General features: G+C 43.4%; 1 protein-coding gene across 1 annotated transcript in view; it reads right to left on the bottom strand.

Annotated features, from left to right (window-relative positions):
- LOC115077505 (vomeronasal type-2 receptor 116-like) overlaps window positions 1–24,621 on the bottom strand; it is a 58,134-nt gene that overhangs the window by 6,740 nt on the left and 26,773 nt on the right. The window contains exons 2-5 of the mRNA XM_029579796.1: window positions 16,567–16,700; window positions 16,405–16,469; window positions 11,030–11,257; window positions 6,448–6,571 (exon numbers count right to left, since the gene is read on the bottom strand). Of these exons, the coding sequence (XP_029435656.1) occupies window positions 6,448–6,571; window positions 11,030–11,257; window positions 16,405–16,469; window positions 16,567–16,700 (551 nt within the window). The remainder of the gene's footprint in view (window positions 1–6,447; window positions 6,572–11,029; window positions 11,258–16,404; window positions 16,470–16,566; window positions 16,701–24,621) is intronic.

The raw sequence follows: 24,621 nt of genomic DNA, 5'->3' as shown, positions 1-24,621 counted from the left end.
TTGATATTTGCCCTTAAGCAGAGGAAGAAATGCTGTAAGGCAGGAAATACTGCTCTGGTCTCCAGACGGTTGATGGACCACTGAGACTCTAGTGGAGACCACTGCTCCTGCACCAAACTCCGTAGACATAGCGCTCCCCAGCAGGAGAGGCTGGCATCCGTAGTCTCCACTGTCCATTCAGGCATTAGCAATGAAACTCCACGTTCCAAATTCTCTGAGAAGAGCCACCACTCGAGACTGGTAACCGGGATAGGGCACTGCATGCAGAAAGTTCACAACACCCCCGGTATTAGGTATATGGCACTGCGTGCAGGAAGATCACAACACCCCCGGTATCAGGGATAGGGCACTGCATGCAGGAAGATCACAACACTCCTGGTATCAGGGATAGGGCACTGCGTGCAGGAAGATCACAACACTCCCGGTATTAGGGATAGGGCACTGCAAGGTAGAAGATCACAACACCCCTGGTATCAGGGATAGGGCACTCTGTGCAGGAAGATCACAACACCCCCGGTAACAGGGATAGGGCACTGTGTGCAGGAAGATCACAACACTAGATCACAAAGGGTAATCAAACTTACCCTTTCCCTATTGGTCCATTTTCTTTGCACCAAAAATGTTTCCCTGTAAACACTGGGTTTTGTCTTTGCCGCCCACTCTCCTTGCCTTGTCAACTTTATGAATGTTACTTCGCATCTAAGGAATGTCTCATCAGCACATTCTTGAAATTGTTTACCATTTGCTGTTGGTCCTATTCTTAAGAATTCTTACACGTGTATTATTTATATTTCAGTTTCAAAGTGTTTATCTCATCCCTCCCGATGCAGCCTTTGGGCGAAACATGGGTCCATGTCGGGGGACCCTAAAGAGAACTGTTATGTTTGACAATTGAGCAATGGAGTTGTGCTTTGAATAATAAACAAGAAATCTTTTTCATAAAATTATTAAGTTCTTGGACCTATTCAGTTTCTTTGCATCTCCTTTGGCATTGGATATTTATTTTCAATCAACCATTTTTGGTTCTGGTAACATTGTGTATACTTTGGATACTGATGTCATTTTCGGTCACATGGTTGGTCCTTTAAAAATGGATGCCGTGATATGAAACCATTGACTACCATGTTATAAAAGTTACACATACAACGTGATGTGAAAAACGGGAACATTTCTGGTTATTTGGTGAGCCCGGACCCCTGATGACGGATTGAATCTGAAACTTGGCCATGATGGGGAAGAGGAAGTGCTACCAAGTTATTTCACAAGCATTGAGGAGATTCAAGAAACAGCATTAATGTGCAGCTAAGTAACGTTAAAAATATTGATATACAAGAATCCATGGTATTTTGGGACAATGTTTTCACATTCTTCATGGTTCTAATTGTGTTTGTGTGTTCAACATATTTGAGTCTTATTTGATCTAAAAAAAATGGGGGATGGTGTTATATTTATGATTATAACAGAAAAGAGTGAGTAACCTGGATGGTACCTTTATATATTTATATGAAACTACCACTTCCTTCACTTAAACTTTTTTTTCAAGACATTTTTCTGTCTGATATAATTTTTGGAAAATTCAAAGAAGTTTCTTATTAAATTGAATTATGTGAGTTTATTTTGATACATTATAGGAAAGGCAGGATAGGGGAGATATAAGAGACATTTAAGTACCTACAAGTTATCAATGCCCAAGAGGTGAGCCTCTTTCAAGGGAAATGATGCTGTGGAATGAAGGCTCATGGGTTGAAAGTGAAAGAAAGTAGATTCAGAATTAATGTAAGGAAATATTTATATCAATCACACCAAAAAAACCCACACACACCAACGGTGTATTCCAGTACACACCAATGTAAACAATGTAAACAATTCAAAAACAACAAGTGTCCTGGTACTAAATTTTAAATAGCACCTAATACGCCAAACTACTTATGTATGACCCTCTATTCACGGGCAGACATTGTCAGTACTGCTCGTTTTGCATAGGGGTCACTAAACCTTTAATCAAATATAATTTTTTGTTGATTTTTCAAAAATTTTTTAAACAATTGCAATCGAGAATAAAAAAATCCTGTTTGTCAACGCGGGCTGCATTTCACCCCGCTGAGCGGGGTGAAATGCAGCCCGCGTTGACAAACAGGATAGGCACGGAGTAAATTCGCCGAAAGAAGAAGATGTTTTCTACCACCTGAATTGGCTTTTTGAATATTTTCCCCTGAAGCAGGACAGAAGTCCGAAACATGGCCATGTCGGGTTTGGGTTCCGAGTGCGGATAAGTATCCGTTTTTTTATTCTCGATTGCAATTGTTTAAAAAATTTTTGAAAAATCAACAAAAAATTATATTTGATTAAAGGTTTAGTGACCCCTATGCAAAACGAGCAGTACTGACAATGTCTGCCCGTGAATAGAGGGTCATACATAAGTAGTTTGGCGTATTAGGTGCTATTTAAAATTTAGTACCAGGACACTTGTTGTTTTTGAAGGAAATATTTATATACAGAAAGGGGTAGATTTTCAGACGAGCGCGAACAGCCTACTTTTGTTTGCGCTCCAGGCGCAAACAAAAGTACGCTGGATTTTAGTAGATACGCGCGGAGCCGCGCGTATCCACTAAAATCCTGGATCGGCGCGCGCAAGGCTATCGATTTCGTATAGCCTGCGCGCGCCGAGCCGCGCTGCCTCCCCCCGTTCCCTCCAAGGCCGCTCCGAAATCGGAGCGGCCTTGGAGGGAACTTTCCTTTGCCCTCCCCTCACCTTCCCCTCCCTTCCCCTACCTAACCCACCCCCCCGGCCCTGTCTACACCCCCCCCTTACCTTTGTCGGGGGATTTACGCCTCCCGGAGGGAGACGTAAATCCCCGCGCGCCAGCGGGCCTGCTGCGCGCCGGGCCGCGACCTGGGGGCGGGTACGGAGGGCGCGGCCACGCCCCCGGGCCGTAGCCACGCCCCGTACCTGCCCCCAAAACGCTGCCGACACGCCCCCGGAACGCCGCGACGACCGGGCCCGCCCCCCGACACGCCCCCGACACGCCCCCCTCCGAGAACCCCGGGACTTACGCGAGTCCCGGGGCTCTGCGCGCGCCGGGAGGCCTATGTAAAATAGGCTTCCCGGCGCGCAGGGCCCTGCTCGCCTAAATCCGCCCGGTTTTGGGCGGATTTAGGCGAGCAGGGCTCTGAAAATCTACCCCAAAGGGTGGTAGATGCATGAAACATTCTTTCCAGTGGAGATTGTAGAGACAAGGACAGTATCTGAACTCAAAAAAGCATGGGCCAAGCACAGGGAATCTCTGAGGCAGTGAAAGGGACCGTAGACCTGAGTAGTTGATGTGCATGGCAGACTAGATAGGCCATTTGGTCTTTTTCTACTGTCATTTATTTATTTATTTATTTAAATTTCTTATATACCGGCATTCGCGATGGGAGTCGCATCATGCCGGTTTACAAATAACAAGGTGTGACAACAGAATAAATACTTAATAACTTAAAAACATTAACATGTGATAGAAGAATAAGGTAGCAGTTACAATAAAACAGGGATAAAATGCAACTTGGAATGAAGAGAAGGCAAAAGAGAGATTAACACTGAGATAACAAAAGAATGACCAAGGTAAATAGAACCAAGGTAAATAAACCTGCCTCATTAAAAAAGAGAGAACATTATTGAGATGTCAAAGGTTGTTGATTACTCTGACGGGAGTTCTTAGTTGCTTAAGTTGAGAGTGGGTTCAGTTGGTGTCTGGAAAGGCTTTCAAGAATAGCCAGGTTTTTGTTTTTATGAACAATGCACTACAGCACCTACTGGCACTGAATTATGAGGTAGTCAGGTCGCAAGAGGCCTGGTGCAGCTTATGCAGTGGGGGAAGGCTGGAAAAGTTCTGTGGCTGATGATAGTGCCATTGGCACAGTAGCTGTTGCAACTGGAAGGACCAGATCCCCTCTTCCTGCACCTCCTACTGTTCCTTCTCTAAGGAGGAATTGCTGGTAACAGTGAAATGGAATGGTGTGTGGGTTTGGTAAGCAGGTAGTTTGAAAGGTTCTGAGAGCTGTAAGTGCTTACAAGATATCAGTCAGGGGTAAGCATGGGCTATCTAGGGGAGGATTTGTGATAAGCAGATGTGGCTGATGCAGTGGGATACCTGTTCCAATGCCCTCTCCCCACCTCAGCCTTCCTCATTACTTCCTACCCCTTCTCTAATTACATTGCCACTGGCTTAGCTTCACAATAGCTTATGACAAAGAAAAATAGGGTTGTGCATTCATTTTTCTTGAATTAGACAATGTCAATGATATTGTCTAATTCGTCATGGTTCGGTAGCACCAATATACGAAGCAATTTTGCCGAAATTTTGGCAAAATTCATATTTTGTCTTAATGCGCACTAGCGGAGTTACTGCACACTGCATATCTCTTAGTAATACCAATTAGGGATGTGCATCATTTTTATGATGAAAGAAAATATTGTACAATATTTCCTTTTTCGTCATGTATCGTGGGTCCCCGAAAACGATAGGAAAACCCCATGAACTTTTGTGTGGTTCTCTTATCGTTTTTTTTGGGGGGGGGGAGAAAGGGCACACAGAAAAAAAACCCAAAACCACCCCAACCCTTAAGATCTAATTATTTAAAATCTCCCACCCTCCCGACCCCCCAAAACTTTCCTAAAGTCCCTGGTGGTACAGAGGGGGTCCCAGGAGTGATCTCCTGCTCTCGGGCCGTTGGCTGCCAGTACACAAAATGGCGCTGATGGCCCTTTGCCCTTACCATGTGACAGGGGCTATCAGTGCCATTGGCTGGCCCCTGTCACATGGTAGGAGCAATGGATGGCCCGCACCATTGGCCCATTAGTGCGCGCTAAACTGAAAATGATTTTATACAAAAAAAATGCCGATCTGTGGGAATACGAACTTTTCTGTGGGTACAAGAAACCGAAAGTGGAAATGATTGGGCACCCGATGCACATCTCTAATACCAAATAGTGTGCACTGTTTTTATAACTAACAAACTCCTCTGAATTGATACTTTTTAATTTTTAAATTGCATTTTTTAGTGCGCACTAACATTAGTTACAGTGCACTACTACATACTTAGTGTGCTGTAAGTTCTATTAGGGTGCACTAACCTGTTAGTGCACACTAACTAACCTGTTAGTGCGCACTAACAGGCCTTAATTCGCATTAACATCTAGCTAGTGCACACTATATCATTCGGTGTACTGCGCACTAATGCAGATATAGAGCGCACTAACGAAATTTTCCACGAAGCGCCCGATCCAAAGCCCGAACCATTATCTTTAAATGAAGCACATCTCTAATGAAAAAGTGTATTTATAGTCTGTAGATTTTTTCCTCCATTCCTATCTCTGCAGTGCTTTTCCAGCTGCTGAGTATGCTGGGATAAACCTCCTCTCCCAGTGTTGTGCTTTTCATACTACTGGCTATGCCATATTTCATGCTTCTCTGGCACCAGGAGGAGGAGTTCTTCCAATTTCAATGGCCATCAGGACCTGACTGTTCCTGCTCCTCTGGCTATCAGTATGTACCCTCCAATTCACTGCTAGGTCAGGTGAAGTTCCCTGCTGCCATGGTCTTCTTCTCCTTTTCCACTACATCTAACTCTGAGCCAGGCTGGGGCTGGAGCAGGGGCTGGATTCTTCTTGACATCATGGTCTGCCTGCATTCTGTACCTCTCTAGCTGTGCAGGGAGTGGAAAGGCATTCAATTGTAGAAGGAGCTTTCGAAAATAGAATTTGCTACAGTCACTGACGAAGTGCACTCTGTCCTCAAAAGCTCATGCCTCAATAAATGTGTTAGTCTATAAGGTGCCATCTGCCTCATGTCATTTTTGCAGACATAAATATATAGCCAAGAGGATAGAAAAGATACATGGGATATGATAGGGGCAATCAAAAAACTTAAAGATTTAAATTGTGCAGAAGAAGCAAAACAAGAAAAAATTTAGAAGAAATAGTGTTCTAGAATAGACTATAGTATGAAACTTCAAAACAAAATCAGAAAATATTTATATATGGAAAAGGTGGTGGATATGTAGAACAGCCTTTCAGAGGAGGTAGTATAAATAAAAATGGTAATTGAATTGAAGAAAGCATAGGGGAAGCTCAGAGGACCCTTAGTTGTGAAATTCAAAGAGGGTAAAGGCAGAAATCAATATCAACAATGAAACTGGGCAACTAGATTAGTAAGGCACACTCAGAACATCGTACTCCATATTTATCCAAACTGCCTCCTGAGGATGTACTGGCAGACAGTTAAGCCCTGCCTCACATGCTGTACAGTATTCTGTATCTCTAAAATTGAGCTATATGAAAACCAAATAATATTTAATACTGCATTATACATTCAAACATTTATATTTTCTGTATTGAGAAATGCATTCAGCATTTTCAGAACATTCACAAACCTTTCTTAGCCTTGATGGACAAATTGAACTTACCAATCATAGTAGTGATTTCTCCTTCAGAACAGGGGACACAGTCATAGCAGCAAACAGGCTGTCCCTTACGAGGGGCTTTCCTGTACCCAGGAGTACAGCTCTCAGTGCAGACAGAATGTGGAGTCTAAGAAGGTAAAAGAATCAGGGAGATTTATAGATCTCATGTAGATTTTAGATTAATTACTCACCTTTTCAAGCCAAAGGTCAAAGGACTGGATTTTCTAATGTTACATGGCTTTCTGAATCGCACAGTAACAGGGGGCAGGAGGGCGAAGTGGGGGGCATGCCTGCGAAAGCTGGCAGCGATTTCACCACCGCGGTCTTATCACTGAAGGTTTTCGCACCCATTAGTGCCACCGTGAAAGGTAGTGCTATTGGGTGTGCAACTGGCGGCGATAACAGGTCTTACCTTATCGCCGCCACCAAAGTTTCCACCGTGTCCGCCCCAATGCTGCCATGATTCCTCCTCTTCTGGTCCCAACTCTGCCCCTATCTAGCTATCGCACACGAAAAGGGACTTTTCGCGTGCGAAAAGTCCCTTTTCACATGCGATATCGATAGAAAATGACCCCCAAAGTGTGTTACATTCAGGTACAGTAGGTATTTCCCTGCCTCAGAGAGCTCTCACAATCTGGTTTGTACCTGAGTCAGTGAAAATTAAAGCGTCTCAACTCTGTTATACTTGAGGGACTGCTTTACTAAATGGCATTAAAAATAATAACTTTAGCTGAATATTCAGCAAGACAAGTCTCCCACTGAATATGCATGGTTAAAGTTATCAGGATACATGCATTTATTTATTTCTTAATATTATTTAGTTATTTATGGGAAAAAAAACTTGTATTCTTCACTATCAGAATTTCTGAGCTGGTAACAATCATATATTCATAAATGAGATAAACAATAAAACAATTACATAAACAACGAAGGCACTAGCAAATCAATAGCAAGACTTTAAAAACAACAGTTACAAGCCAAAAGATACATAAAAACTTCATTGAATTCCTTGAAACCTGGTCAAATAAATATGCCTTCAGCAGTTCCTGAAACCTAGTACTGGATGTTTCTGCCTTCAACTCATCTGGCAATGCATTCAACAAATAAGGTCCAGCTATGCTGAACTGTCAATCTTTCAATTCTGCACGATGAACTGCTTAACAGATGGTACATCCAGGAAAATTTGGCCTAAAGACCTGAAAACATGTACAAGCTGGTACATCATTTCAGAATTCAGACACTTAGGGGCCAATCCATGTATAATGGTAAAAACAAGGAGGTCAAAATTCAGTTGAGGAGTGACTAGTTAAGTTAACAGGATATAGCTATCTAACTAACATAATGGGTGTATTCAGTGGCGCGGATGAGCTGCTAAATATTCCTGGCTATTTTAAAATTAGTTGGTTATGTCAAACCGCTAACTTTAGAACAGCCCTTTGGGTTAAGTGGCTAACTCTGAATATCGGAGTTAGCCATATATTTATGCGGCTAACTCTGGCCCTCCTTGAAATCCCTCCCACCCACCCCCGGAAGATCTCTGACTTGTGTACCTAAATTCCAGGGGGCAGATTTTCAAAGGCTAAGCGCGTAACATACGTGTATAACCCGAGAAAATCTGCCCCTGCGCGCGCCGAGCCTAATTTGCAAAGGTCCAGCGGCGCGCACAAGCCCCTGAACGCGCATATCTCCCGGGGATTGCAAAAGGGGGCATTCTGGGGGCCGGGCGCCGGCCCAAAGCGTGCCGGGGGCGGGACCAAGGCCTCCGGCACAGCCACCGTGCTGAGGAATGGCGCGCCGGCAGGTGGCCGGCACGTGCAAGTTACGCCTGCCCAGAGGCAGGCGTAACTTTTGAGATAAAGGTCAGGAGGGGGTTTTAGTTAGGGCTGGGGGGCGGGTTAGACAGGGGAAGGGAGGGGAAGAGAAGATGGGGAGCGGAAGGAAAGTTCCCTCCGAGGGTGCTCCGATTTCGGAACGGCCTTGGAGGGAACAGGGAAGCCATTGGGGCTCCCCTAGGACTCGGCATACACAAAGTGCCCAAGTGTGCAACCCTTGCGTGCCCCGACCCCGGATTTTATAACATGCGTGCGGCTCCACGCGCATGTTATAAAATTGGGCGTAGATTTGTTGGTGCCGGGTTGCGCTAACAAATCTATGCCCTCGTGCTGTTTTTAAAATCTGGTCCTAGGTGCTCATCTCAGTATGCACTTAGGGGCGGATTTTCAAAGGGTTACGCTCGTATATTACACGCATAACCCCGAAAACCCTCTCCTGCGTGCGCCGAGCCTATTTTGATTAGGCTCGGCGATGCGTGCAAGCCCCGGGGCTTGAAAAAGGGGGCAGGGCATGGGCAGGGCAGTCCGAGGGCGGAGCCTCCAGGCACAGCGTCCATTTGCCGCTGTGCCAAGGATCATGGGCCGACCATCACCGGCACGCACAACCAAGCCTGCCCGGAGGCAGGCACAAGTTAAAAATTAAAGGTAAGGGGGGAGGTTTAGGTAGGGCTGGGGGGGCGAGTTAGATAGGGAAAGGGGGGGATGGTGGGGGGTGGAAGGAAAGTTCCCTCCGAGGCCCCCTTCAATTTCGTAGTGGCCTCAGAGGGAATGGAGGAAGGTTGCATGGCTCGACGCTCGCAAGTTGCACAATTTTGCACCCCCTTGAGCGTGCTGACCTGGATTTTATAACATGCGTGTGGCTGCACACGCATGTTATAAAATCAGGCGTAGATTTGTGCGCGCCAGGTTGCGCGCACAAATCTACGCCCGCGCATAGTTTTTAAAATCTGGCCCTTAGTATTTAAGTGCATATGGTGCAGAAAATAACTTTTCAGTTATCCATCTAAATGGCTTTTGAATATCAACCTCAAGAAATATAATTTTAAACTTCACCCTCTAGTAGTAAGGTGCCCAATGCAATTTATATAGAACTGGAGTGATCTGATCACAAATCTGTGCTGCTACATTTTTTACAATATATGAGGCTTGGAGGGTTGACTGACGAAGACCAACATATAAGCAATTACAGTAGCCAAGAGAAGAAATGACCAGCATTTGCATGAAAGAAATGGCTACAGATTGCAAAGCTTTTAGAAAGTATTCTTAACTATGTTTTCCGCTTGAGGAACAAGTGATAAAAGTCATGTCCATCAAAAATCCCAGAGTTTAGACCTGACTAGAAATCACAATCTGTGCTCCATCAAAAGAATGGAAATGAGTAATATTAAGTGATGGAAACCTAGAGCGATTATATTACCTTTGTCTTTTTATGTTCAAAACAAATCCATTATCAGTCATCAAATTCTTGATGGAATATAGGCTGCTAGAAATCTTAAAACAATGCATCAGCCATAATCAGCTGAACTGGTACATAAAACTGGATATCGTTGGCATATAGACTAAATTCAACATCCAGGAAAAATGTAAATATTAATAATGCAGCAAAGATTGCAGAATGTTGGGGAACATTTTTATTCACAGTCAATAAATAAAAGTTCAAGCTATCAATACCCACCCTTTATAAAAGAGTAGTCAAAAATAACACAGAATGCTAATACAGTAGATGCTAAACCTATATGTTTTTAAGTTCTGAAACACAATAGAGTCATTCAGGATGTCAAAAGCAGAAGATATATCTAACAAAACTGGTGGAACTGTCAAAGTGTTGATGATCTACGTCAAACTAGGAAGCAGCAGTGTTTCCATGTTCTATGCTGCTCTAAATGCAAATTAGAAATCATCAAGTAAGCTCTGTTCTTCAATAAAAATATGCAACCTTTTTAAATCTACGTTCTCCGAAACTTTAGTTAAAAATGGTAATGTAGAAATTGGACCGAACCGTAAAGCATATTTGCTGCAGTCCATGTTCCATGTAAACCAATTAGATGTTTCCAACGAATGTCGGTCTAGAAAATTGTAAAATAAATAAATAAATAAATAAAAATAAATAAATAAATCTAATTTTGGATCTCCGAACCTCATCCTCCCAGAGGAGGGAGGATAACAACCCTGCCCCCCTGCCAATGGGCACACGTTGTGTTATTCCAGCCCTGGTTCCAGAGGAGGAAAAGAAGAAATCTGTCGTAATAATAATACTTCAAGGTCAACTTTGCTAATGACATGTTTGACTCTAAATCTTTTCATCCTGTTAGGTCATTTTTGGTGAATAAGCTTTAAGAGGCCTTCAGATTTCCTATTTATATCTGTCTTTTATCTATAGAATATCAAGATTTCTAAATCTCAGAAGTAGAAAAAGTGGCCCTGAGCAATTTATGAAGGCCAAAATGATGTTGCTCCTGGAACCTACCGTATTTAATGGTGTATAAGTCACATTTTACTTTTTTTGCAATTTCAGTGACTGCAACTTATTCACCGGTGCAACCTATATACTGTCACAATCTATCTCTCAACCTGTCTGCTAACCTCACTGTACAAACAGGTGTGCCTTATACAAATGTGCGACTTCCCTACCAACATTTTTGTCAAAATGGAAATTTATGAAGGGTGTGACTTATATACTGAAAAATATGGTTCAACAATAAAATTGTTATCCTTCTGCTTCGAGTTTCCCTGTGTATCCCTCTGGCTCTTACCTGTATAATGTTAGGTCCCCACTCAATGGCACTCACATTGATGAGCAGTTGATGACCCACTGGAGCAGAGGAGGTAAAGCTTCCTATTTGAACGTTCTTGACTGTTCCATTTGGGAAGATCAGCCAATTTATGATGTCAAACTGACCTGGGACTTTCCCCTCATCATCAAAGAAAATCTCATCACCAGCTGATGTTCTGAAGTGAATATTTTTCAGCTGATGATTTAGCTAAAGTCAGAAGAAGATAATTAATATTTATCTAGAAGATTGCATGAAGAAGTTCAGTAAGCTGAAAATGGTGGGGCTATTAGTGATTGTGGCCATCTTGGAAAATAGATCCATGATTAAAAAATAAATAAATAAATATTCAACTGTTGGCTGTTTGTGTAATTTAACTGAATAAACTTACAAGTTAACCTAAACTGCTGAATATACCCACATATATCCAAAGTTATCTTGGTCAGTTTATCCAGATAAGTTAGGACAGCCCTCTGGAACAGCTAAAGTTATTCAGAAAACTTAGGGATATGCTGAATATCAGTCTTATCCAACCAAGGGCTGTATTCATCATTCTTCACAGAATGATGAATTCAGTGAAAAGGGGGGTGTGGGGGGGGGGGGCGAAGGGGGGGGGCAGGCCTGCAAAAGGCCTCAGCCCTTCACACCCCAGTGGTGCAATTTTGCCAGCTGCGGTGTGGCAAGCTGCAGCCTTTCACATGAATAGTGCCACCGTAAAAGTTTGTGCTATTTGCCACGCTATTGCCGGTGATAATGTCCCTCACATTATCACTGGCAGTGGTGCCATGGACGACTCCTCCCCTCCCCACCCTGACTCCTCCCCTCCCTGCCCCGACTCCTCTCCTCCAGCTAATTAACATCTTATCGCACGCGAAAAGTCCCTTTTCACGTGCGATAAGGGTTTATCGCATGACATTATGCACAAAAGACCAGATTCTGACGTCACTCCTGAAGAGAGTTCCTGGATGTAAGCTGCTTTCTGAAGCATGAAAGAGTGAGAACTTCTGTAACAGAGAAAGAACTATCTTTAGGGTCCTTACTGGCCCATAACAAATAGGGTGTGTGATGAAATATGCTGAAGGAGATGGAGCCACAGGGACTCTGGAATACAAATGATACAACTGGGAAGAGAAAAATGTTGAACTGGGAGATCTGCTTTGAGACCAATATTGCAACTATGTTCTCAAACATTGATTACTGTAACTCCCTATTACTAGGCATATTTTCAAGACTATTAAAACCAGTATAGTTACTATAAAATGTTTCATCAAGACTTTTATTAGGGACAAGGAAATTTGACCATATCACCTTCTCACAGCATTCTGTGTCCAACTTTGACCAATCAAGGTCACAAATGGCTGGAAAATCCCATAAGGTAGATCTGATTCCTGTTACTCACTATCAGGAATATAAATAGCTTTCTTTAGTCTAGTTGGCTAATACTGTGTCATGAAGTTTTATCCAGAAATATTTCCAAACCTCCTTTAAATCCAGCTATACTAGTCACCTTCATCACATCTTCTGGCAATAAATTCCACAGCTTGTTAGTGTTCTGAGTAAAAAAAAAAGTATGTTCTATGATTTGTTTTGAATCTGTTTGGCTTAGTATTATGGAGTAAACAGCCTTCCTTTATTTACCCGTTCCATCCCAGTCATGATTTTAGAAACTTCTAGCAAGTCCCTTCTCAGCTGTCTCTTTTCCAAGCTGAAGAACCCTAGTCTTCATAGCCTTTTATCAAAGAAGAGGTGTTCTATCAGTTTTATAATTTTTGTTATTCTCCTTTACCTTTTCTAATTCATTAATGTGTTTCTTGAGATGGGGTGACCTGAACTGCACACAGTACTCAAGGTGTGGTTGCAGCATTCATCAATACAGAGGCAATATAATATTTTCTGTTTTATTGTACATTCTCCTCTGGATCATTCCTAATTTTCAATTTTCTGTATCATTCCTAACTTTCAACATATTGTCCAAGGTCATTTTCCTGGGAAGTATCTCCCAATATAGAACCCAGCTCTGTGTGTCTGTAGTTGGAATTATTTTCCCCTACGTGCATCAATTTGCATTTTTTCCACATTTAATTTGATCTGCCATTTAGTTGCCCAGTATTCTAGTTTCACAAGGTCCTTAAGCAGTTTCTTACAATTTTCATCAGTTTTAACAAATTTGAATAAAGTTGTTTCATTTACAAATTTGATTTCCTCACTCTTTGGTCCTGTAGGAAATATCTCAATTCTTGCTAACAAGGGAAAGCAGCTAAGATGGGCCTTCTGTTGTCAGGAAAAATGGATATTGGCCTATTTTGCCAATGCAAATGCAGAGAAAAAAAGATTTTGTTGTTTGGCTACATACAGCCAAATGCAGACATGAGAAAGCCTTCTCATTGTTGTATACGTGAGAGCCCGAAGAAATTATTAGCCTTGCTAGCCAAACTGGCACCAAAATGGGGCCAAAAGAAACACTGGAACAGATGCTGCTGTGTGGATATAGGTGCTGCAATTATATTATGGCCTCTATTTATGATGCTATCTGGGATCAGAGTTCTCTTTCAAATGTGAATAACTATCATTCATCAGAACTGACCACTTGATCAAACTGGAGATGAGACAAAGGACTTGAAAAAGCACAGGGAAATCTGCTAATTAAAAACCTTAATTATGAATTCACCTGTATGCATGAGCTGCTGAATTATGCATAGGTGAGCCCTTGGAAAAGGCCAGCTAACAGTAATCTTAGCTGTTCATTGTCATCAGGTCGTTACCCATGAAAGAAAAGGAGGTGGTCCATCTGAGTGCTGTTAGCTCCACTCTGGCCAAGCTCTCTGGCTACCACTACAGAAATAAATATGTATCTTCCTTCAAGGTGTCCCTGAGCAGAAGAGCTGAGCACACCTTGCTGCTGGAAAGGTGAAGCCCTTCTCAGCTTGGGATACATTATTTAGCAAATAGACCCTGCCACCTGAGTTCCTGGGTCCTTATTGCAGAAAGACCTGCCTGCTGAAGATCTGGAGAGAGGTTTCAGCTTCTGGTCCTAAGATAAGGACTCTAACTTATTCCCTAGTCTGTGGTCAGGAAGTCAGAGCTCATTAGCATTTTCTACTTGCAAGTCAATGCTAGAAATATGTGGGGCTAATATTAATTGATTAATTTTAATTGGATAGTCACTGGATGTCAGATATGCTTTGATAACTATTGTATTTCTTATTGTCTGTTTCCCCAATTGTTTTTGTGGTTTCTGATGCAAAGTTTTAAGCTTAGCCCTGTGTAACATTGAAATAAAGTAAATTTGTTTTTGTTCATACAGGGCCTCATGTTGTTACCCAGGTAGAGAGTCCATCAAGCTAGGTGGAGAGAACATTGCACAGATCTCATCTTGGAGTGAGTTTCCTCACTCCGTAGGTCAGCAAATCTTCACAAGAGACCACTGTTCTGTTCGTACATCTCACGTTGAATGTGAAAGTGGCCCCTAACCCCCAACACTAATACTTAACCCTCACCTCTAGTTACTAGGGGCGCCTCCCATAGGGATACAAATACCTGTCTAGGGAGGAGGCACTATAGCAAGGTGCTCTCTCTCTCTCTCTCTCTCAGGCTTCAGCATACTGAAACAGGCCTGTCCAGAAAACATCGTGAACCGCGATAACCTTTACCGGCCTCTAGCGCACAACGTATTGCAAATGAAAGAAGAGTAGTTATTGGCCGCGCTAACAGTGCGGCTGTTTCGCGGCACACGATAAATCCTCCCTACTTTACATTTGCTCCGCCCCCTGAATACAAAATTAAAAATGTGCATTCACAAATCGCGTTAACGGCTGTTAGCGCGATTTGCAGAATTATCACCCACGGTAACTCCTTGGAAAAATGACCCCCCACAGTTGTGTAATTTTCTAACAATTAACAGGAAGGTCACTGGTAAATAGTAGGTACATACGTAAAGGGAGGTTGGGTTAGAAATCGGAACTCTTCTCCTATAGTGACTTTTCTAGATCATATATGAATATGTAAAACAGCATAGGACCCATTATCAGTCCCTTAATAATTCCACTAAAGACTTTTCTCCATTTAGAAAAACTAGCCATGTAATCCTCCTTTCTATTTCCTGCCTTCTAATCATTCTGCAACATATCACTGCCTCTTACCCATGACTTTGCAACTTCCCAAGAAGCTTCTCATAGGGGACTTTGTCAAATCTCTTCTAAATATCTAAATACACTATATCAACCAGCTAACCTTCACCTACAGGTTTATTTACACCTTGAAAAAATTCTAAAAAATTGGTAAGAAAGGATTTACCCTTGCTAAAATCATGCTGACTTTTCCATATTAAGTCATGTCTGTCTGGTGAGTGATTTTGTTTTGAAGAATGACTTCTACCATGTTGCCAGGCACTGATGTTAGGTTCATGGGTCTATAATTTCCCTGATCATCCCTTGAGACCTTTTTAAAAAAAATTCTGCATCACATTGGCAGCATTCAACCATCAAGAATCATGGCTGTTTTCAATGAAAAGTTACAGATTATAAGTAGCAGGTTAGAAATTTTTTTCTTTCTTTGAGAACTATCTGCTTCTACCACAATTCATTGCTTCTCCTGGATTAGGCCAGGGCTTGTATCTTCCTAGTTTCTCCTATAAATTCTTGTCATGGTGATAGAAAATTCTGGGGAATTGAATCTTTCATTCTAGATCAGAGATCTTTCAATTTAATAATTCAAACCAGCTCCCTACCAATATGTTCAATAGTTGACATATGTAAACCATATAGAAATGTTAATATGTCAGAAAAAAATAGCAAAATAAAATTGTACATATTAACCACACAATATTTTCTTACCTGTCTTGAGAGAGAATTTTGTATTAGACTTGATTTATTGACAAATCCATCCGGCTGGATTTCGGCTGAATATACGTTATGCAAAGCATAAGCAACTGCATATACAGCAATGTAAATACTGTATGAAAATCTAAGGTTATTCAGGTCGAAGGTTGAAGCATCAAGGAATCTCAGTTCATCTCTCTCCATACACTTCTTTTCTTTAATAGGCCACTCGTCATAAGGAAGGTTTTCAGGTGCGCATTGGAAAGTTGCAAACCAAAACATTGTAAGCAAATTCATGTGCAACATTTTTGAGTGAGTGATGCCATAAATGAAATCTCTTAAGCCAGGAATCTCCCCTTTGTGGACAGAAAGCATCAAAGAACCATTGAATTGATATAAGTCCTTTTCAAACCAATTTCAGTGATAATTATTAATGGAGCTGAAGAAATCCAAACTTTCCTGGGCAGTTGGTCCTCTTGTATTTTTCTCATAAATTCTATAAAATAAAAGAAATCTACTATATACAATGATGACATTTACTGTTGTATTTGTCAGTACTTTGGTAGCAGTGTTAAAGCCTTTCAGGTCTGACAAGGTGAGAACCACTAAAAAGGCAACACAAGCTCCACTCCTGATAATCTCATTCCTCAGCTCCTCACTGGCTCTCACATTACTGTCATCCTCCGATGCCAGAATACCAACCCAGGTCCAACCAAAGTGCTTCAGTAATTGGAATTATGGCTTCATACTGAGATCTGTCATCAGGGACGGTCCGATATAAGGAAGGGAACTGAACCCGGTCATTGAAGATGGGATCCAGGGCTCCATAAACTGATCTGCAGAGAACATAAAAGTAAATAATTTACAGACATTAAAAACATATATTAATTGATTTTTGTTACCATGAATCAAATGTTTCCTAAATAATATGTCATTCAGGGTCTGATTTGATTCATTATCATGTCCTGTATTTGCAAATGGACATTTGAACAAATACATTTAAAACAGATAATCAATTTATAAAAGGATTACAGTAGAAATATAGTTTAACAAGCATATTCAAATAACATCACAGTATGCATATAATAAAACACTATGTCACAACCCTCTCAGGTGCAACCGCCTCATCTCACCTGATTCACATCTCTAATATACAGTAATAATTGAATGGGAATATGGCAGTCCTGAATCACCCCAACTGCCGGGATCCACTAAGCTCATTTCAATATCATAGATGAATAGCACTACTAAATTGCCTAGTGTTTGAATCAAGAGAGGATTGCCATAAGAAATGTAAACTAACCTAAACAAAGTGGTTAAGAATGCATGGAATGCCCACACTGGTATGAACATACCAGCTCAACTGGGGGGTCTGCAGACCTTGTAGTAAGGAAATAATAACTATCCTACAAGGGAGATTGGAAATGCCATTAGGATTTGCAGTCATATTGGAAAGCTCAGTGAAATTATGTGCTCATCATACTACATGATAGATTTTTTTCTGGTGACCTCTAATGCATATCTGTTAGGGATGTGCATTAATTTTCAACGAATGTGCAATCCACAATGCATAAGTCCCTGTTCGTTTTATTCGTGGGTTCACGAAATGCATGGCCATCACCCACAAATGAAACATATCATATTAGCTTCATTCTTTTGGTTCGCAGTGATTTCTTAGTGGCCGTTTGAAATGGGATAAGGCCATATGGGAGTATCCATTGCAACAAACAGCCCTTTCCTGTGAGTCATAAGTGACCTCACAGTCCTGTCATAGAGTGGGTCAGACAGGGTTGACAAGGACACCAGAATGGCAATGTATCAGATCTAGGCATTTTTCTAATGCAGCCAATCGCTGCTCCCAGTGCTCTGTGATGCTGTTCCTGCTGACGCAGTACTATTTACACCTTCAGCATGCGGCGTGCCACACACTTTTTTTTCGGGTGTTGTCTAGGGAGGTGACTTTACTCAGAGCTAGTCTATGTGTCTCAAATTTGTATTCAATTGCTACTTGCTGCTTGTCCTTGCTACTTTGATAGAATTTTCCATTGAAAAAATACATTTGTTTGTTTTTGCTGCCTGTGCCAGCCAAGGTCTTTTACTCCACTTTTTTTATTGAACTCAGACTGTCTCTCTCTCTCTTTCTCTCACTAAGACAAGCTGCCAACAGTGGAATTTTGCTGCTGATCTTACCCCCCTGGGATAGGTTGCAGGCAGGGTTTGGGTGGTGTGGGTGGGAGATAGTATGAGAGTTCCAGTGGCTGACTGGAGTTGGTATTTTCAAAGAACAAGCAGCATCACTCTAGGAATTGGGCTTGCTCAGGGCCTCCAGTCTTTTCTCTATGTGTGTGTGTGTTTGTGTGTGTGTTGTAGTTTTATGCACTCACATATATTGGTACAGAGGTGCTCAGTCACCAATAAAGAAATAATTATTTTAATTGAAATCCCTAGTAGGCAAAGACATTAAATCCTGATGTCAGTGAAAGAAAGACTGTTGTCGATGATGGGACTGGCAGAGGAGGGCACTTCAAAAGTCAGTGCCATTCCACCATTAAAGTTAAAAAGGGAGCTGTTCCAATCTAAAATCTCTGGAGGGGCAGGCAGTTCCATCCAGAAAAAAATGAAATTTAAAGATGATGCACTGCACAACCTTTTCTGACCCTGTAGTTTTGGAGGTGAGGGAAAGGGAGGCTGAGTCATGCAAGATAAAAGGGTGAGAACCAAAAGAAGCAGTGGGACAGCAGACTCTAGTTAGTGCTGTAAATGTAGCGCAGACACTGTTTGCTTCTGTTTCCGATGAAGAATCATCTTGTGTGGGATTCTCATCATCAGAAATGGAAGAAGTAATAGGTGAAGAAGGTTTATGAGGTTTAGTTAGTTCTGTCCTTAGCCCTCCACTTCAGTGCTGGCAGGGGAGAGATAACTGATGATGAGGAAGAGGAAGCGCAGTCAGCGCAGGCACAGAGTATGACTGATGCCCCTGGCATTGCTTTTGAGGGTGCAACCCACTACTTCAACTCTAGTGTCCAGCATCCACCCGAAGGCTATAGAGAAGGGATCATGAAGAAATCCTGTGATATGGAACCCCTATAAAGTGACAAAGGACTTGTGTTTTGCTCAGTGTAATTACTGGGACAGGGCTATTAGCAGAGGCAAGCAAATGGGACATCTAACTAATTTTGGCATGATGGATCATATGCAGAAGCAACACCCAACAGTTCTGCTATCTGGGAATAGTGGCAAGTACCAGTCTGGGGACCTCTTTTTCCAGGCAGTGTAAAGTGATTGAAAGGAGCAGAGTCATCCTACACACTCAGCCATTCTAGCAGTCAGGTGGCAGGCCAGCAGCCCCCTGACATGTGTCAGAAGCGACAACCCACCATGGAGGAAAATGGGGTGGTGTTGGTAATGCTATCCCGGGGAAGGAGGCAGGCAGCCTCAAACGTTGTAACAGGAGCACTGGAGAAATGATTGCCCTTGATGACCAGCCCTTGCAAGTAGTGGAGAATGTGGGTTTCAAGCATTTGCTGAAGGTCATAGATCCAAATTACAAAGTCCCCTCCACAACCACATTTAGTAGAAAGGTCATCCCCAGCCTGTACAACCAGTGTTGCAATTGCATCCAAGCGCTGCTGGTTAAGGCAGAGGGGAGTGTGCATTTCACCTGCGATATCTGGAATGCCAAGAATGCAACACACTCTTACATCTCCCTGACACACACTGGTGGACCTGGCTGAGGCAGGGGAAGGCAGCAGCTCTGTTAGTGAACAAGTATCAGGGTGGGGTGGGCTTTACTGCACACCCACCTCATGGACGAGGCCCATATCTCAGCCAATATTCTAGCATGCAGTAGACAGATGCTGGCACGCTGGCAGCTACACCAGCAAGACAGGAATATTCAGGAAGGTTTTCTTGTCAGTGGTGCAAACATGGTAAAGACCATATGCGACGGGTGCTTTCAGAACATCCGATTGTTTTGCACACACTCTGCACCTGGTAGTGAAGACCGCTCTGGGGTTGGATTCCATTCACCAAGAGAATGAATACCTGCATACGTTATATACAAGTGCAGGAACATAGCAGCGCACTTCCACAGAAGTGTGAAGGCGGGGCAGGTTCTCTGACAAAAAGCAGACTGATTTGGAGATGCCTCAAAAGTGACTCATTCAAGACATTGACACATGGTGGAATTCCACCTATATGATGCTGCAGAGGTTAGTAGAGCAGCAGACACTCCTTCATGAACTTTCTGTGGCAATGATATAGGTGTGCAGAGTCCCCTACGGCATCATGATTGGTTAGTCCATGAGTCAACTGGAAATAATCCTGCAGCCCTTCAAGGATGCCACGGAGGAGCTGAGATCCAGAAGTGGAACCTTGACTGACAATCATCCCTATAATTAATTTCTGGAGAAAAATATGGAGGGCTTTAAACAGGAAGAGGGAATGACAGCAGAGGTGCTGCATTGTCTGGACTTTTTTCTAGAAGCAGGTGCAAGAGAGATTAAGACCTTTAAACAAAGACCACACTACATGCTCAACACAGTGCAAATCCCATTGTCCTCACATTTGTGAAGGACCTGCTGTTAGTAAAAGTTGTGAACAGGAGCGCCATAGGCAGAGACAGATTAGGCATGAAGCAGAGGAGGAAAACAGCGGGGCACTTCAGAGAGTAGTGCAAGCCCAAGCAAAGCAGCTCTCTGTCAGCAACAGCTAGTACTTTCTCCTCCACTTCAGTACGACAAAACCATGTTGCCCCTATAAAAGCATCTGTTCTGGAACGGGCTAGAGTGAAAGCAGCTGGCAAGAAGGACTCTCAGCCCACCCAAGCAAAGGAGACACCAGCACAACTGTCAGTGACACGGTATCTCACAGACTCCATAGAGGACATGCAGACAGATCCGCTGGCATATTGGGCACACAAGTCCACTGTCTGGCCCCACCTAGCCAAAGTGGCTCAGCGATATCTTCATTTCCACCAACCAGTGTGCCCAGTGAATGTGTATTTTCAATGACAGGGGATATCATGAGCCCTCACCACTCAAGGATGGCACCAGAGTTGATGGAAATGCTAGTCTTTTTGAAAATAAACATGCCTTTGCTTGGGTTTCCAAATTTTCCCTCTGAATGGCAAGGTGAATAAAAGCAATTTAAAGCCTTTCAGCAGCTCCAACTGCCTCATATGTGCCAGATAATATCAGCACATGTACCTGACCTCAACCGCTCTGCCTGTCTACTGTCCAGCCCTTACAACACTATAAGGGCCTAACCTCACGCTGTGCCTGCCAATCCAGCCCTTACGTCACTACAAGGCCTGACCTCAATCGCTGTGCCTTTCTGTCCACTGTACAGCCCTTACATCACTACAAGGGCCTGACCTCAAACGCTGTGCAAGGCCATCTAGCCTTTACATCAATACAAGGGCTTGACCTCAAATGCTGTGCTTGTCTGTACAGCCCTTACATCACAACAAGGGCCTGACCTCAAACGCTGTGTCTGTCTGACCACTGTCCAGCCCTTATATCACTACAAGGGCGTGAACCCACATTCTGTGCCAATCTGTCCAGCCCTTACGTCACTAAAAGGGCCTGACCTCAAATCCTGTGCCTGTCTGAGTTTAGTTCTAGTATTTCTAATTTCATGTTCATGTATTTGTGCGTCACTTCTTTACAGAATATTCTTTTTCCTGTTTTGCAACATTTGAATGTAAGAACATAAAAAGCTGACAAGATTTATGTTTGGAGCTTGCATAGTTTTCATGACCTTCATAATATGGGCCATTTTCCATAAATCTTTCTTAGGTGCCAACATTAATGATTCTAGAACTATAGATAACTGTGGTAGTTGCACTCTAGTTGATCCTCTGTTATCCCATAGTTTACAGAGGCACTGTGTAGGGTACAAAGTCAACATAGGTTGAAATTGTAGCTTTTGTCTTGAGTAGCAGTTTTCTTATTTCTGAGGGCTCTTCAAGTTCCTTTGTCATCAGCTGAAGTGCATAAGTAGTTAAGAGCTTCTGGTTATTGAATAGACACAAACACAACCACCACACCTTCGGGCAAACCCATTCCAGGGAGCCCTTTCCTGTGCAAAGGAAAGGGTACTCTCCCCGCGTGTAGCCAGCCTATCTCTTAGAACCACCGACCCATGTTGAACCAGAACCGCTGTTCACATGGAAACCTACACCACGTCAACTTGCCACACTTTGAAGGCTCATACTCTACTCTAGGGATGTGAATCGTGTCCTCGATCGTCTTAACGATCGATTTCGGCTGGGAGGGGGAGGGAATCGTATTGTTGCCGTTTGGGGGGGGTAAAATATCGTGAAAAATCGTGAAAAATCGCAAAACCGGCACATTAAAACCCCCTAAAACCACCCCCGACCCTTTAAATTAAATCCCCCACCCTCCCGAACCCCCCCCAAATGACTTAAAAAACCTGCGGGTCCAGCGGCGGTCCGGAACGGCAGCGGTCCGGAACGGGCTCCTGCTCCTGAATCTTGTTGTCTTCAGCCGGCGCCATTTTTCCAAAATGGCGCCGAAAAATGGCGGCGGCCATAGACGAACACGATTGGATGGCAGGAGGTCCTTCCGGACCCCCGCTGGACTTTTGGCAAGTCTCGTGGGGGTCGGGAGGCCCCCCACAAGCTGGCCAAAAGTTCCTGGAGGTCCAGCGGGGGTCAGGGAGCGATTTCCCGCCGCAAATCGTTTTCGTACGGAAAATGGCGCCGGCCATACGCGTATGGCTGGCGCCATTTTCCGTACGGAAAATGGCGCCGGCAGGAGATCGACTGCAGGAGGTCGTTCAGCGAGGGTTCCGGCACCTCGCTGAACGACCTCCTGCAGTCGATCTCCTGCCGGAGCCATTTTCCGTACGGAAAATGGCGCCGGCAGGAGATCGACTGCAGGAGGTCGTTCAGCGAGGGTTTAAGACGGTTTAAGACGATATTAAAATTATCGGACGATAATTTTAATCGTCCTAAAACGATTCACATCCCTACTCTACTCTAGGTGCCAACCCATTCTAGAGAGCCCTTTCCTGAGCAAATGAAAGGGTACTCTCCCCGCGTGTAGCCAGCCTATCTCTTAGTATCCGCTGACCCATGTTGAACCAGAAACGCTGTTGACATGGAAACCTCCTCCACATCAACTCGCCATACCTTGAAGGCTCGTTCTTCACTACAGGGGCCAACCCATTCTAGGGAGCCCTTTCCTGCGCAAAGGAAAGAGAACTCTCTCCGGGTGTATGTTCCGACCCATGTTGAACCAGAACTGCTGTTCACATGGAAACCTCCTCCATGTAGACTCACCACACTATGAAGGCTCATGCTCCACTCTAGGGGCCAACCCATTCTAGGGAGTACATTCCTTTGCAAAGAAAAGGGAAATCTCCCTGGGATTAGCCAGCCTATCTCTTAGTACCCACCAACCCATGTTGAACCAGAACCGCTGTTGACATGGAAACCTTCCCCACGTCATCTCGCCACACTTGAAGGCTCGTGCTCCCCCACATCATCTCGCCACACTTTGAAGGCTCGTGCTCCAACCCATTCTAGGGAGACCTTCTTTTGCAAAGGAAAGGGAACTCTCCCCGGATGTAACCAGCCTATCTGTTAGTACCCGCCGACCCATGTTGAATCAGAACCGCTGTATGAAAACCTCCTCCACGTCGACTCACCACACTTTGAAGGCTCATGCTCCACTCTAGGGGCCAACCCATTCTAGGGAGCCCTTTCCTGCAGAAAGGAAAGGGAACTTTCCCCTGGTGTAGCCAGCCTCTCTCTTAGTACCCACCAACCCATGTTGACCCAGAACCTCAGTAGACATGGAAACATCCTCCATGTCGTCTCTCCACACTTTGAAGGCCTGTGCTACACTCTAGGGGGAAACCCATTCCAGGGAGCCATTTCAGGTGCAAAGGAAAGGGAATTCTCCCTGGATGTAGACAGCCTATATCTTAGTACCCGCTGACCCATGTTGAACCATAACTGCTGTTCACATGGAAACCTCCTCCATGTTGACTCACCATACTTTGAAGGCTCATTCTCCACTCTAGGGGCAATCCATTCTAGGGAGCCATTTCCTGTGCAAAGGAAAGGGAACTCTCCCTGGATGTAGCCAGCCTATCTCTTAGTACCCGCCAATCCATGTTGAATCAGAACTGCTGTATGGAAACCTCCTCCACGTCGACTCACCACACTTTGAAGGCTCATGCTCCACAATGGGGCCAACCCATTCTAGGGAGCTCTTTCCTTTGCAAAGGAAGTTTGACGGGAGGTTTATCACATTAAAATATTAAAAGCATGAATAAAAATTAAAAAATTACAAAACACCATAAGGAAATGGTAAGTGACGTAATCAGACAGTGCTCATACAAGAGAGGGGTTGTAGCCCTGTAAGGGCAAGAGCCCATGAGACTGGAAGCACCAATTAATCTGATACCATTTTCCGTTGGATTTTTTGAACATTATCTGCTAGTTTGCAGTTATCCTCAAGAATGTTTGATAATTTTTGTTTAATTAATTTGAGGAAGTGAGCCATTATTTTAATAATATTTACTGGATTCAGAAAATTAGCCAGATAAACTGTCCTTGTTATTCAGCAGAACAAGTCCCAATATTTTTATATCTGCTAGAGTTTGCTCCTGCCCTTATGGAAATTCTCCTGGACCATGTGAAGGGGGTATTTAGGCTTTGGGATAGGAACATTTTCCATTTAGAAGCTGTGGATATACTACATTGTAAACATTGACAGTCTGTGT

The sequence above is a fragment of the Rhinatrema bivittatum genome, chromosome 16 (genome assembly GCF_901001135.1).
Source record: "Rhinatrema bivittatum chromosome 16, aRhiBiv1.1, whole genome shotgun sequence".
NCBI classification, from domain to species: domain Eukaryota; kingdom Metazoa; phylum Chordata; class Amphibia; order Gymnophiona; family Rhinatrematidae; genus Rhinatrema; species Rhinatrema bivittatum.
This window is presented reverse-complemented; position numbering and strand designations above follow the sequence as displayed.